The following is a 15,856-nucleotide window of genomic DNA, read 5'->3' as shown; positions in this document are numbered from 1 at the left end:
CAGCTGACCCTGCACAGCTCCTGAACCTCTGGCTGCCACAGTTTCCTCATCTGTCAGAGGAGGCCCTACCCAGAGGCTTGTGACAGACAGATGCAAGGATGTACACGAAGGCCTTTCCTCCTGGAAGGTGGGCCCCAGTGTGCCGCACCGAGGCAAGCACGCATGGGCCAGACTGGCGGGTGGCCCTGGATCAGGACACCGCCTGGAGCACAGAAGGTGCCCGAGTCAAGGTACAGAGTGCATCTGGGGGCTGCAGCCTGAGGCTGACTCCCAAACGCAGACAACTGGAGCTTCACACACAGAGCACAGAACCTGAACACCAGCCCGGGCACTGCTAACTGTGGTGCTCAACAGCTCATTAACTCCCTGGACCAGTTTCCAACTCTGTAAAACAAGGGCGGTGGCAGGCAGCCCCAGGCGGCCCACCTTCTGATGTTCAAGCAATCCTCTCCCCTTGGTGCAGCCCAGACCCAGTGACTCCTTCTGAGTAGGAGGCCACAGCAGCCAGGGGATGTCCCTCCCAAGAAGGCTCAGGAAGACTGTGGCTTCCGTCCTGCCACCTTCTCACTCGGACAGAAACCACCCGACACTGTGCACTGCACTATGGAAAGCCCCACAGCAAGAACTTTGGGAGGCCCCCAGAAGACAGCCCACAAGGAATGGAGTCCTACCGACCTGACCTGAGCGTGCTTGGGTGCCCCCGGCCACGAGTGGGGCCTTGAGATGGCAGCAGCGCTAGCCAACACCTTCGTGAAGCCTTAGACCCTGACCACAGGACCCAGCGAAGTTACACCCAGATTCCCAATCCACAGAAATGAGGACATTAAAAATGCATCATTTTAAGCTGCTAAATTTTGGGGTACTCTGTTACATAACTGTGATGTTGTCATTTACAATACGAAATATATATTGGGTCCTTGTCCATTTCAGGATTAAGGTGTCTTCAGTTATGCTAAAGAAGTGACTTCTGGAAAGCCAGGGGGTCACCTAAGGATGGGGACTGGTCACCATGGAATCCAACCATGTGACTGGAGGGTTGGAATTTTCAATCTCACCCCCTAACCTCCGAGGAGGGAACAGGGGCTAGAGGTTTAATGAATCACCAATGGCCAATGATTTAATCAATCATGCCTCTGTAATGAAGCCTCCATAAAAATCCAGGAGAGGGTTTGGAGAGCTCCTGGGGGGTTAGCACGTGGAGACCCGACCCAGAGAGAGCGGTGCATGTGGACAGGACACAGCCCTTCCCCCCCATACCTCGCCCTGGGCTTCTCTTCCATCTGGCTGTTCCTGAGCTGTATCCTTTTATAATAAACTGGTGATCTAGTACACAAAATGTTTCTCATCGTTCTGTGAGTTGCTCTAGCATGTTAATTGAGCCTGAAGAGGGAGATGTGGGGATCCCAGTTTATAATTGGTCAGTCAAGGCACAGGTGACAACCTGGACCTGCTACTGGCATCTGAGTAATGGGGCGGGGGGAGATAGTCTTGTGGGACTGAGCCCTTAATCTGAGGAATCATGAGGACTCAGACACTATCTCCGGGTAGACTGTGTCAGAATTGTGAGACAGCCACCTGGTGTCCAGGAACTGGCTGGTGTGGGGAAAAAAACCACACTTCAGAGCTGGTGTCAGAACGGGAGGAGCAGCAGGTAACTAATATGGGGAGAGCATCACCAGCCACCACAGGATTGTCCTCAAGATCATAAACTGCCCAGCACAGAGCCTCACAATGGCTATCGTCCTTGCTCCTGTTCTCCTCAAATCAGTACACACGTTGATTACTTCATAGAAAAAGTACTCACCCGAACACTCAGTAATCAGAAACTACAAAGATGACAGATTCTAGGCTGCCGTCGGATTTACCCTTCTGCCATTAATTACAAAAGCTGGACGAAAGTTATAAACCAGCCATTTGCACACATGAGATAACAAGACCGGGATACCATTCCTCACAGCACGGAGGTGCCCAGAAGCATCCCACCTTCACACCTCTCCTCCCCAAAGGTACTTTCTAAACCGCAGCACAGGAAAAGAGAGCCCAAGCAGATAGCAGCAGTCTTGCCTGGTAGATGAAAAAAAATCCCGACTACAGAGATGGCGAGTATTTGGGGACAGACGTTGAGAAAAAGTAGCTGCTAAGAAGGAAAACCGTAATTGTGCATAGACATCTCCTTGGATCCTTGGACAACCCCCAAGATGTGCGAGTACAGGGTAAGACCCAGAAGCACCATGTGAGAGCAGCTGGGAGGCTGAGAGCTGAGCTGAGTCCAGAGGTCATGTAATGCTGGGGAGTCACCAGGATGTGGGCCCAGCAAGGGAGACCAAACAGCCATGCACTAGAAGTGAGGAGCGTGCTGTAGGAGCAAGGGCTATGCTCCAGGGAAAAGGAACGGAACCAAGACCATCCTAACAAGGCCTCAGGAAGAGGGAGCAGCCCCAGCGAGTTACCAGCCTGCCAGACGGGCTTACTCCTCGTCAAGGGAAGATAGCCAACAGAAGAATGACACTGAAAATAAAACAATATAACAGGAGATAAAACGAAAAAAAAAAAAAAACCCAAAATGAAGACAGAAGAGACAGAAAAAATAGCAAGAGGGTAGACTCCCATTAAATGTACATGGAAATGCAAACTGAACAAAGCAATTATGGTGCTGAGTTACTCCCCTTCACACATAAAGGTTTACAGTCCCTGTGATGACTGATTTTATGTGTCAACTCGACTGAGCTATAGAGTACCCAGATATTCAGTCAAACTTTATTGTGTGTGTGCCTCTGCGTGTTTTTGGATGAGATGAACATTTAAATTGGTGGACTGAATAAACCAGACTGCCCTCCCCAGTGTGGGTGGGCCTCATCCAATCAGTTGAAGACCAGAACAGAGCAAAGAAGCCAACTCTCCCCTGGGGTTAAGAAGGAATTCTTCCTGCCTTTAGACTCAAATGCCACCATCAGCTCCCCTGGGTCTCCAGCTTTCTTACTCACCCTGCAGATGTCGATACTTGCCAGCCTCCACAATCACATGAGCCAAGTCTTTAGAAGTGTCTGTGCACACACACATCCTCTCACCCTATCGGTTCTGTGTCCCTGGAGAACCCTAATATGGTACTGAAAATTAATTTTTTTTTAAGATTTTATTTATTTATTTGTCAGAGAGAGAGGGAGAAAGAGAGAGAGACAGAGCGCACATAAGCAGGGGGAGCGGTGGGCAGAGGGAGAAGCAGATTCCCCGCTGAGCAAGGAGCCCGATGCGGCACTCGATCCCAGGACCCTGGGATCATGACCTGAGCCGAAGGCAGACGCTTAACCATCTGAGCCACCCAGGCGCTCCTGAACATTAATTTTCCATGGCATTTTGGAAACTAACCACTAACATTTAGTCTCATAAACAACTTCTTACACAATGCACTGTATGACCCAAAAGCTAATTTGAGCAAAACATCACTACAACATAACATACTTCTCTGGAATTTGCTGGAATTTGAGACAAAGGATGAGCTGAACTTTACCAAACAACTCCTCCCAAACCACCAATATCAATACTGGAAATAAAACTAAAGACTCCTAGTTCTTTCCCTGCCACCACTGAGTCACACGGAGGCGGAGGCTTGGACACACTCGAGATTTGGCTCCACCACAACCCACCGCCGTGGCCGAGGACGGCCCTGCCGCTGGAGGTGTATGGACATTAACACTGCTTCACAGGAGGGGCTGAAGACCACCCGCATCCACAACAGCCTAGCACGTGGGATTCACGAAGCTGCCAGAGCCTTAGACAAGTGCCAAACCCATCTCTGTGCGTTTGCAACAACTGTGATGAGCCTGTGCGTGTCAAGCTGGTAGAGGTGCTTTGTGCTCAGCACCAAGTCAACCTAATTAAGGTTGATGACAACAAGAAACGAGGGGAAGGGACGGGCTCTGTAAAACCAACAGAAGAGAAAACCCCATAAAGTAGTTGGTTGCAGATGCGTGGTGGTGAAAGACTATGGCAAAGAGTCAGGCCAAGGATGCCATCGAGGAATACTTCAAACACGAGAAGTGAACAAATACAAAACGTGGTTCTTGTTCCTCACAAAAATACAAAAACTAAAAACAAAACAAAACAAAAAACCCAAAGACTGTTAAGAACACAGTACTCCATGCTGAGCGAAATAAGTCAAACAGAGAAAGACATGTATCATATGACCTCACTGATATGAGGAATTCTTAATCTCAGGAAACAAACTGAGGGTTGCTGGAGTGGGGGGTGGGGTGGGAGGCATGGGGTGACTGGGTGATGGACACTGGGGAGGGTATGTGTTCTGGTAACCGCTGTGAATTGTGCAAGACTGTTGAATCTCAGATCTGTACCTCTGAAACAAATAATGCAACATATGTTAAGAAAGAAAAAAAGAAGAAGAAGAATGTAGCAGGAGGGGAAGAATGAAGGGGGGGAAATCGGAGGGGTAGACGAACCATGAGAGACGATGGACTCTGAAAAACAAACTGAGGGTTCTAGAGGGGAGGGGGTTGGGAGGATGGGTTAGCCTGGTGATGGGTATTGAGGAGGGCACGTTCTGCATGGAGCACTGGGTGTTATGCACAAACAATGAATCATGGAACACTATATCTAAAACTAATGATGTAATGTATGGGGATTAACATAACAATAAAAAAATTAAAAAAAAAAAAAGAACACAGTACTCCAAGCACAGCAGAAAAGTCTGTTTCTGTGGGAGCCACTAATTCAAAAGCAATCTGTTAATTAACGTCAGACCGTTAGTTAAGACACAGTTTCCATCCACAGGCAAAAACAGCTTGGCTTTCTGAATCAACCTGAAGGAGAGCTTGCTTTCTCTAAAAGAAGCTTGTATTCAGCTTTATCATTAATGGAGCTTTCCCTACAGTGAGCCCAAATTGGTAAAGGCATATTGCACCTGAATAATGTCACATAAAATGCAAAACCAAACTTCCCTTGTCACCACTCCAGCTTCAATTATCCTAACTGTAAGATGTAGGGACAGAAAAAAAAAAAGGAAGACTTTTCCTCTCAAAATCAGAAACACTGTTGAGACTAAGGAAATGAAGTGAAGCAGAAGATAACAGTGTTCTCTGCCACGGCCACCTCAACCCAGGCGAGCACCACACCAGCCTCCCCAACAGACGCGCAGGCCGTGCACATCACGGCCTGGTCTACTGACCTCCACTTCGCTACCCTGGGCTTCAGGAATGTCAGTCCCAGCCGCTGCACGAGCTTCACCCCAAGTTTGCGGAGCAGGGTCTGGTTGCTGTCGGGGAGCCTGCAGCCCTCCAGGCACTCGAGAACGGTGGAAGCTGCAAACAACAGCATATTCGGCTCAGATTGGTGGGAAGGACCTTCTGTGATCTGCCAAACTGCACTATCTGTTTGGCACCCACAACATTAAAAGTACAGATGACTCTACAGGTCCCCCAGACACGGTGTGATGGTCCAAATGCACACTGGACCCCATAAAGAACCCCTCATCCCATGTCATTTACCAAGTGTAGGAGAGTTGAACCTGCTCAACTTTCTCAATGTGAAGCCACAAATGTGCAGGTTGGCAAAAAAAAAAAGAAAAACGGAGCCCCCGAGAGAGAGAGAAGGCACAATAAGCAAGGAAGAGCTTATGGAAACACGGTGGATAAAGAAGACACCACGGATTACAAGAAACTGCAAACATGATGGGCCCGGCCCAATGGGGAGGGCTCTCCACAAACAGGGAAATGGGTGGCCAGGCCCCTTTGCTGCCAAGGCTGTTGGTGGGGGGACAAGGTGGCATCATGGGGAAGCGAGGGCCAGGAGAGCACACAGGATGGCACTTCATATGAGAGACAAGGAGGGCAAGATTTCGGGGCGGCTGGGTGGCTCAGTCGTTAAGCGTCTGCCTTCGGCTCAGGTCATGATCCCAGGGTTCTGGGATCGAGCCCCGCATCGGGTTCCCTGCTCAGTGGGAAGCCTGCTTCTCCCTCTCCCACTCCCCCTGCTTGTGTTCCCTCTCTCTCTGTGTCTCTCTCTGTCAAATAAATAAATAAAATCTTAAAAAAAAAAAAAGGAGGGCAAGATTTCAAGACAAGTTGTCACAGCATCTGAATAATTTCCCCAAAGACCCAAACAACACGCAGTGACTGATCTGGTATGAGTGACAGTAACATAACACAGACCCAGCATGTGTGTGTGCAAGTCCACTGAGGAGGAGGATGTGTGAAGATGCTGAGCAACGATGCTCGTGTTTTCAGGTGTGACAGTAAGATCAACGTATGTTTCCAAAAGCATCCTACCTATCTTTTGGGGATACACACTAAAAAGGTAAGACGACAGGGTGTCTGGGCATGCTGAGTAGGAGCACAAGGAAACAAGACGCCCGTGAATTAAAAGTGTGAAGCCTGCGACAGAAATGTGGGAGTTCGCTACACCACTCTCTCTTCCTTCATACATGTTCGAAATTTTCCAAATGAAAATTTCTTTAAAAAAATAGACTCTACTATTCAAAATTTATTCACACATCTTCTAAAATATGTAACTCCAAGAAATTTCTCTTGGTCCAGGTAGCAAACTTCTCCGCAGCAAGAATGAGGTTCTGTCTAAAATTAAGAGAATGAGGGGGCGCCTGGGTGGCTCAGTCGTTAAGCGTCTGCCTTCAGCCCAGGTCATGATCCCAGGGTCCTGGGATCGAGCCCTGAGTCGGGCTCCCTGCTCTGCCAGGAAGCCTGCTTCTCCCTCTCCCACTCCCCCTGCTTGTGTTCCCTCTCTCACTGTGTCTCTCTCTGTCAAATAAATAAATAAAATCTTTAAAAAATAAATAAAAATTAAAAAAATAAAATTAAGAGAATGAGGCAAAAGGTCAAAAGGCATGACCGTGGCCCCAGGAACAATGCAGTTGTGACTGGGAGCCCAACAGGTGAGCCAGAGACCTCAGGGTACGTCCACATCACCAAGTCCCCCAGAATCAAAACCTGACAGACAGGGCACCAAGAACCCAGACCTCCTCCCCATACCAGGCCTGAAAAACCAGATTAAAGCACACATGCACACACAAAACAAACAAAAAACCAAAGAACTATGATAGTGTCCAAATACAGCAACTTACAGACTCTTGTAACTATGAATAAAATGTGAAGGAGACACACTTGATCTTATACAGGCAAACTCACATCGCAAACACACCCTCTTACAAATAAATCTTACCATAGGGTAAACAGTCCTCACGTTTTCCATGCTTAAATATTTGTGCCTAAAAAAAAACAAACAAAAACTGTTAAATGTTACAAACATGTTTACAAATTTAGAACAAATTATCAAAACAGTTCACAGCACCTTCCATAATTTTTATTCTAAATACCACAAAATAATGAATAGTTCCTGTACATGATAAAGTAATTAGAAGACGAGAGGCCATGTCCCTAAAGGACTTTGTGAACCAGGAATGCAACCATAAGGCCAGTCCACTTAGGGAGGGCAAGACATCACCACTGACATGTACCCAAGCTGCCGTTAAGGGCATTAGCCCTAAGAAGGAGAGTGAAAAATCTCACTGGGTTTTCTCTAATGACCTGTGTATAAGAAAAGGTGTGAAAGGGTAGAAGTTACAGGCCCAAGCAGCTCTCATGAAGGGTCAGGAGCCCAAGCGTGCGCTCTTGGAGTGTCATTCATGCTCAGTCAACAAGTGAGAAAGGGCTCCCCATGCTTCTCACACACATCTGTTCATCCTGTGGGGCCCTGGCGAGGTGTCTCCCACCCCTGTCCCATAACCAGGGACTACGTCCAAACTCACAGACCTCACAAGCTCCAGAATGCTCAACCTGGAATTTTACCCTCCACTTTTAGGTCTGGAAGAAAAATGGGGTAATTCACACAAGCATCCAAGCCCCTTAAACAAAGAATCCTAGCACTGAGCACTTCTAAAAATTTCTTACAAGAATTTCCTCTCCTTCAGAAACATTATTTAACCAGCAAAGTGAGAACTATTTCTGTTTTAGATATGAAGGTACGTGAGCCCATGTGCGCTAGACTCCCGTCCCCCTGACACAAGGTCCTGACAGTCAAGAAGTTGCTCAGCCCTTCGAGCTGCCCCCATTGTGTGGGCTTCCCAGCCATGGAGCACTCCCCAAGCCCCCTGGCCTCAAGGGACAGACAAGCTACCCCATGCCCAGACTATCAGAACCCACAGAATCCTCACAATAGCTGCAGTTTTAAGCCACAGGCTTTGGGGTGGGTTGTTATCCAACTGAGAACTCCTGACTTAGGAAATTCACCCTATAGGTCAGGATGCTATTGTCTAAGCCTGGACGGCAAACACCACCCTGACAGCAGGATGAGGACATGTGGCAGGGACATAAAGAGAACTCACCAGTACAGAAAGTCTGTGGGGAAGAAGGGAAGGACTGTGAGCTGCCAGAACAGAGCTGACAGCACTTGGAAGTGTTCTTTGAGGGATGCTTGGGTGGCTCAGTTAGAGGCTCAGTTAGTTAAGCGTCTGCTTTCGACTAAGTCATGATCCCAGAGTCCTGGGATCAAGCCTCGAGTTAGGCTCCCTGCTTCTCCCTCTCCCTCTGACCTCTTCCCTGCTTATGCTCTCTCTCTCTCTCAATAAAATCTTTAAAAAAAAAAGTGTTTTTTGGGTTCATTCACCAAGTAAACTAGTAAGAATTTAAAATATTATGACATGCCAGAAGTGATCTCTCATGTGAACATTCTTTATTTGCCAAATTCCTTACGGAGCCTCAGTAAGAGAACGGAACAAAAGTGATGACCGCTGGCGCTAACATGGCCCCACCACTGGGCATGGGCGAACGGTGACGGGCACCTGCCTGCAGACGCCTGGCTCCGCCCCTTGTGGCCCCACCCCACACAGAAGGGGGCCAGCACCGAGGCCCAGCCACAGCCGCTGCCTGGACTAACGGGAAGCAGTAACAATAACACATCCCTTATGGGCACGAGAGGAGTTCTACCCCTCTGCTCTTCCCAACCTTGAGCCCCACAGGATAACCCAAGCGCTCTGTACACATGAAGACTAGGATCACAAAGTCCCAACCCCCTGTGAACAGACTCAGGAAGGCAAAGGGATGAAAAGGAAAGAGCAAAAACAAAATCAATGAAGAAAAGGGCTTTGTTTTTGTTAGTCTTTTTTTTTTTTAGATTTTATTTATTGATTCGATTTTTTTCCAAAGATTTTATTTATTTATTTGGGAGAGAGTGAGCGCGAGAGAGCATGAGTGGGGGGAGGGGCAGAGGGAGGAGAAGCAGACTCCCCGCGGAGCAGGGAACCCAACCTTGATCCCAGGACCCCGGGATCATGACCTGAGCCGAAGGCAGTCACTCACAGCTACCCAGGCGCCCTCCCCAGTCTGCTTTTACACATTAAAATGGGGCACCTTCACTGCCATTCACTCGTGAGAGCGTGTGGCCACGCAGGCACACACAGGACGGTGGAGCAGGTAAAAATGCTCTCGTCTTCTGAAGGTCTTTTTTTTTTTTTAAGATTTTATTTATTTATTTGACACAGAGAGAGCAAGCACAAGCAGGCAGAACGGCAGGCAGAGGGAGAGGGAGAAGCAGACTCCCCGCTGAGCAGGGAGCCCGATGCGGGGCTCGATCCCAGGACCCTGGGATCATGACCTGAGCCGAAGGCAGACGCTTAACGACTGAGCCACCCAGGCGCCCCTCTTCTGAAGGTCTTAAGTATTCATCAGCCAGGCCATGAAATGGGAGGTGAGATCTTTTCACGGAAGCATAAAAAATGAACCAACGGCCCACACCTGTGAAAGCACCCACTTTCATAAGCAATTACGCCTCTTCGAGATCAGAGAGAACACCACCATGCAGCCCAGGAGAAATGACCGTCAGGTCTGTTTCTGTTGTTCTAGAAACCAGCACAGCGCAAGGTGCAAACAAAAAGAGTTTCTTAGTAATCATTCTAAACTACCACACCTTTCGATTGCTACCCACCCAAGCCTGCTTTTCTGCAATGTGTAAACCAGCTTCCCCTCCCCGGGGCATGTTCTCTGAGCCTGTGAATCACAGGCCGTCAGCTGCTCAGGAGCCAGTTTGCCCTGCTGCCGAGCAGGAGACACTGGTCTAAGGCTCCCTGAAGCACCACCAAGTCAAGGCCAAGAAAAGCAGCTCCACCCAGGACCTGGAAAAAGGTCCCCCACACCATGCCCGCTCAGGGGTGCCCCCCACCAGCACCTGTGAATTCTCCTATGAGCTGGTGAGCACACTCCTTCAATGTGTGGTCCCGTCCCCAGTGCCCCAGGAAAACATGACATCATAAACACACCAACACGCAGTCAGGATAGAGCTCAAGCAAAGTGGGCCCCCCCTTTCTGCGCCCCTGACTCCTGTCGCAATGCCAAGGAGCAGTACCGTGCCCCCTCATGACAGCCGTGCCACACACAAATGGGGATAAAAGTAAACACCATCAAGCACTGACACAACCAGTTCCAGGACGGACAGCATTTAGAGGATGGCCCATGGTCCTCAGCTGCGCCACAGCAAGCCCACCCAGGGCCACACCTTTCGTGGAAGGCAGCAAAGCCCCAATGGCTCTGCATCTTTATGTAACACCGAAAGACCCCTTACAGAGGAATTCTAACACACACTCCATAGTTTGGAGGAAAATAACCCTCCTACCACCACCGGCTGGAACCCACTGCATCTGCCAGCTTACAAAGATAAAAGAGGGGAATTTGAAGGAAGCCTGCCACCCCCCCCCGCAAAAAATAACAGTAAGCTGAAACTGGTCAGAGAAGCACTGAGAAATATAGAAGCAGATGTGTCCTGAGGGCAGTGCCCACCCAGGCTGCACTCCAAGACTAGGCCCTGGCCAGGCAGACGTCCACCCTACAAAGGAGACAAGCCAGCCAGACCAGAGGCACCTCCAGCCCTCAGAAGAAGCAAGACATCTCCTCTCTTCTCTCAAGGGTGACCACTCTTGGTGTGGCCCTTGGGCCCCCCCCACCGCCCACCTCATGGAAGGCTGTCAGACTCCATAAACTGACCTACCACACAAAGGCCTTCAAGGACCTTTAACAGAAGAATTTCAAACACTGCAAAGCTGAGAGATCTGAAAGCTCTCCATTAAAAGGGTTGGAATCAATCTGTTAAGAGCAACAGACATGGTCCTGCTGCAGCCTCCACAAGGTGAGGAGGAAAGACCAGCAGGAGATGTACAAGACAGACCCAGGATTAGCAGGACTTAGTCCCTCCCAAAGAGGTCTTTGCTATTGCCATTGGCTTCAACAGCTAATAATTCTAGATAAAAATAATTGTTTCTCAGTTAATTGAAAAGTACCAAAAATACTGATCACACATCTCCTACTTGCCTAACGCAGGAGATAAGGAAGATGCAAAAGACACAATTCCTGCCAGAGAACCTAGTAACCAGCGGGCCAGGGCAGTACATGCACCATTCCCACACCAGAGCAGTGCGACCACAGGCTCGGAGGAGGGACAATGTCCCAAGCCGCACTGGCACCTGGGCAGGGAGGGGCTCTGAGCCCAGCGGGAGGAGAGGGCCCCCCCACCAGGAGGCCCACAAGGGGCCCCCTCCCCTCCTAGGAAAGGAGACCCAAAGAGGAGCAGGAGGAAAAGTGGGCGGCACACCTCGCCAAGGGACTAAACGGGCACAGAGCTAAGCCCACTGAGGGATGTTGACGCCAAGGGACTAAACAGGCACAGAGCTGAGCCCACTGAGGGATCCTGCCGTGGGTATTCTTGCTCAATCAGTGATTGAGCAAGAATACCCACGGCAGGAACCACTGGGAAGAGCCTCTGCCGTTTCTGACCCACACCTCCATGCTCACCCCTCTCCTAACCCAGGGCACACACGAGGGAGCGCCAGCACAGGGCCTAAAACCCTCGGGGAAAGCAACACAACCAGCCTGCTTGGCCTGACTCTGCCTGGTGCCTGGCCCCCTGCTGGAGGGGCCTGGAGGATAGACCTCTGCAGGCTGTCTACTCTCTGGCTCCCCCACCCCATTCCTGGGCCCTTTGCCACTGGTTCTCCAGAGTGGCACCACTGAACGTTGTACAGAAAAAGCACAGCTGCAGCTGAGGAACCAAGAGGCGGTGCCACTGCCCATAGAGGGGACTCCACAGACTGAGCCAGCTCCTGTCTGGAGAGAGCACCAGAGCAGAGAGCCTTGTTCTAGGCCGAGGACAGACTCCTGGCCCAGGGTGGAGGATGGGCCATGGAGGGGGTGGCCAGCACACCAGGAAAGGAGGGCCAGGCCAGCAACACATCCCAAAGCCTCATCCACATGGCCAGATGAGACTGGACCTGGTCCCTGCCTGAGCATTCTTGTTTGTTGCTGGGCCCTCATTCCACGGGCTGGCAGGAGGAGAGAAAAGGGACAGGATAGCAGGCACAATCTTGGACTCATGGAGTCTGAAGCACAACAGGTGCACAGAACTAGGGCTCTGGGGCTAAGGAGAGGAACCAGGAACTTAAAGGTCAAGGGTGAATCAGAAGAGAAATATCAGCCGCCCTCAAACAGCAAGAACAAAGTCTGAGAAACACCTGCTTAGAGGAGGGGTAAGGGCGGCCAGGGCCCATTCACGTGAGAACCCAACCACCGAGTGGGTGGGAGCTACAGGGCCCTTGGACGGCCTGCAGTGGAGGCCACAGGCCAGGCTGGACAGAGAGCACCAGCCAGGAGGCCTGCAGCTCCTTCTCTCATCTAAGAGGCGGGGAGAGCCTGTGACCGACAAGGCCCCCTCCCCTCCGAGCGTGGGCTCGGCTGGGCTGCCTGCGAGCATGCACCTGTCCGGCAGAGCACGTCATCTCCTCACACAGCAGGTGTACAAACCAGGCCCGCCAATGGAATTAAAGGCGTGCCACACACCATGCATGTTTCAACAATACTCATGCCACCATGCTGCCTGCCCCACGTAAAATGCTGAGTTACATAAAATTAAAACAGTATCAGAGTTGGCTGCTCCATGGATTTAAATCTACAAAGAAACAGAAGGTACCCATTTCACCTGAATTCTACAAGAACACATGAACACTACATAAATGCACATGCATACTGAAACACAAACACATTCAAATGGCTCCCACCCTATCTTCCTCCACCCAAAACCCTGCCCCAGCAAGGGCTACGACTAAAAGCTCAGTTTGGACCATTTGTCCTCCGGCCACACTGAACCCTAAATGAAACCACAGAGTGCTACCCTCCAAAGAACCCTAAAAGGAAAGAAAGCAAAGCCTACATGACAAGTGTTTTGGATAATCAGGTGGCTTCTTTTCATCTTCAAAGAGCATGACACGCATTAATTAGCCTCCACACCACCCTCTGAGGTAAGAGGTTTGTTATTTCCCTTCTACAGGCGGGGAGCACGGAGCAAGGCCGTCACCTCTGCCTGAGGTCACAGGTGTTGCTACAGGGCGTCCTGAGGCTCAGGACTGGCCCACAGCAGATCGGCCTCCCTCAGGGCAGCAAAGCACCCACCAACACACCCTGGAGCCTGGGACGTGCATTTCTGGTACATCCTGCCCTTGTGGCATCGACAGCCATTCTACCGGCGCTGGAAACTCCTTTTATTTACTTAGACTCTAGGCAAAAGCAGAGAGGCTTCGGTATTTGTCCTCACACATGCATTCAGGCACTGGCGATGGGATTACCTGATTTTTAACGTTTGCAACAAAACATTCTATCCTTGGGGCGCATGGGTGGCTCAGTCATTAAGCGTCTGCCTTCGGCTCAGGTCATGATCCCAGGGTCCTGGGATCGAGCCCCACATTGGGCTCCCTGCTCAGCGGGAAGCCTGCTTCTCCCTCTCCCACTCCCCCTGCTTGTGTTCCCTCTCTCGCTGTGTCTCTGTCAAATAAATAAATAAGATCTTTAAAAAAAAAAATCTATCCTTTAATGTGAGCAATGCTTTTATCAATGATAAAGTAAATAAAACAAACTTCATTGTGAAGGGGGGATACAATCATAACTGGCAAAGAGGAGAGTGTTTTACTGCCACTCATCACACCAGCAGTATTTTTGTGTAAGAACCCTGTCTTTGGCAATAGAAGTGCCCACCTGCCTCCCCGCCATTACAGGGAACACAGGAAGGGAAGCCCCACGTCACCAGTCAGTCGTTAGGCTCTTCAATCTAAGCAGTGAGAGCCACAATAGCACAACCATCAATAAGGAAGCAGAGGTTACAGCATATTCAAATGATGACCATTTTCAATTTTTAATATGGGTTTTCCTTCTTTGAATTTCCTCAATCTGCAATAATCCTAATGCTTAAAGCAGGACTAAGCCAGAGGGCCTTCCAGGGATAGGAAGCTACCAGACTCCTGTTTCTCCCACACAAGAGTTAAAATTCATCGCTAGAAGAGGAACATGCTTCCAGGAAAATAAAATCAAACCCTAGTTTCGATGGTGCTTGTTACAAGTTCACCTGTTTTGCCTAACTCACACTAATGAACAGGTGGATAGAAATGAAGCCAAGTGCATCAAAGGAGACAGACGAAATCTGAAAGCACAATACACCTGCAAGTTTCATCATGCAGAGCGGACGCCCAGCCTCTGCTGTTCAGGTCTGACGAGCTCATGGTGAAACCCGCTCCCTGCTTGGGAGAGCCCAACACCCCACACCACTTCCTCCTGCCCAGGCATCATCAGCAGTAATTAGACCAAATCACTGCTTTGAAAAGGAAAAGAGAAAAGGAAACAGGACGTGTGAGTCCAGAAAGACCCTAGGTTTTCCAGAGGAAACACGGGGGCTTCAGAAGGCTCCGGAAGGGGTGTGCTGGGCCCTGCAGAGTGCCACTTCCCAGCAGTTTCATTTACTCACTTCCCTAGGATTTGGGTTGCCCTGTCAGGCAGTTGTCCACCCCACTGAGGGCGCACCTCTCCAGACAGCTCTGAGATATGGCTGCCATGCTGCTCCAGGGCCTGGCTGGGGGAAGGGGCAGAAGCTTTTGGGAAAGTCCCTCTATTCCTCAGGAGAAAGAGAAAACGAGAACTTCCCCTAAGGGTGGAGCCTGGAGATGTCCACGTCCACAGCACTACCCCACTCCTGGCTGGCTCTCTGAACTGAGAGGGATGCTGACCTGCTCCTGTAGCTGGCAGGACAACACTCGGCAGCCTTTCCCACCCAGCACTGGGTTTTGCCATTAAAGGCGTGTGTCTCCCACTTAGGAAGAAGCAGCAGAAAACCTGGGAACAATGTAGAGACAAGCAACAAGATGATCAAAAATGTTTTAAAAAATAAATAAAAGGACCTAGGGCAAAGCAACTGCAGAAGTGGACAAAAAAGGGTCCCTATGCCCTTCTCAAGCCTTCAGGAAGAGCCCCGAGGACCTGAGCCCAGGGACAAGGGAGCCATCAGGAACTCTCGCAGGTGGCTTGAGTGCACAGGCCCACTGCTGCCTCCTTGCCACCAGCCCAGGCAGGGGCCACACAGGCCTCACCTGCCCGCAGGTCCCTAGGGCAGTCACAGCAGGCTCCAGCCCTACAGCCTAGGCACCCTGCTGGCCCAGCTGCCCCTATGTGTATGAACACAGCTGTGGCTCTTGGAGGAGTGGCTTCTGGGCAAAGGCTACAGGAGACCCCGAGAGCCCGTGCCAGATACAAATTCCTGACTGGGCAAAGAAGGTCTAAAATAGGACCACAACCACAAAAGCAAGTTAGGTCGAATGTGCCTAAACATCCCTCGCCCACATTCAGATAGGTCTAGCATTTTGCCCTGCAGGTCGCAGTAGACTGACAGACTCCAGTTATATTTTGTCAGACCTTCCAATTGTTTCTCTATGACCTAAGACTTCTCAATGCAACTCATGCCAAAAAATTAAGAATCCCCTTACACCCAAACCTTCAAATAAAGCATCTCTGCCCCGGGACGCCTGGGTGGCTCA

The 15,856-nt window shown here is 50.1% G+C and overlaps 1 protein-coding gene across 3 annotated transcripts in view; it reads right to left on the bottom strand.

The window, feature by feature from the left end:
• The window catches only part of TBCD (tubulin folding cofactor D), a 155,503-nt gene that overhangs the window by 118,905 nt on the left and 20,742 nt on the right, over nt 1-15,856 (bottom strand). For all 3 annotated transcript variants that reach the window (XM_036092856.2, XM_036092871.2, XM_036092866.2), the window contains exons 8-9: nt 7,186-7,231; nt 5,180-5,312 (exon numbers count right to left, since the gene is read on the bottom strand). In XM_036092856.2, coding sequence (XP_035948749.1) covers nt 5,180-5,312; nt 7,186-7,231 — 179 coding nt within the window. The remainder of the gene's footprint in view (nt 1-5,179; nt 5,313-7,185; nt 7,232-15,856) is intronic.

This window comes from Halichoerus grypus, chromosome 2 (genome assembly GCF_964656455.1).
Source record: "Halichoerus grypus chromosome 2, mHalGry1.hap1.1, whole genome shotgun sequence".
Lineage (NCBI taxonomy): Eukaryota > Metazoa > Chordata > Mammalia > Carnivora > Phocidae > Halichoerus > Halichoerus grypus.
The sequence above is the reverse complement of the archived record's forward strand: the minus strand, read 5'-3'. Positions and strand labels throughout refer to the sequence as shown.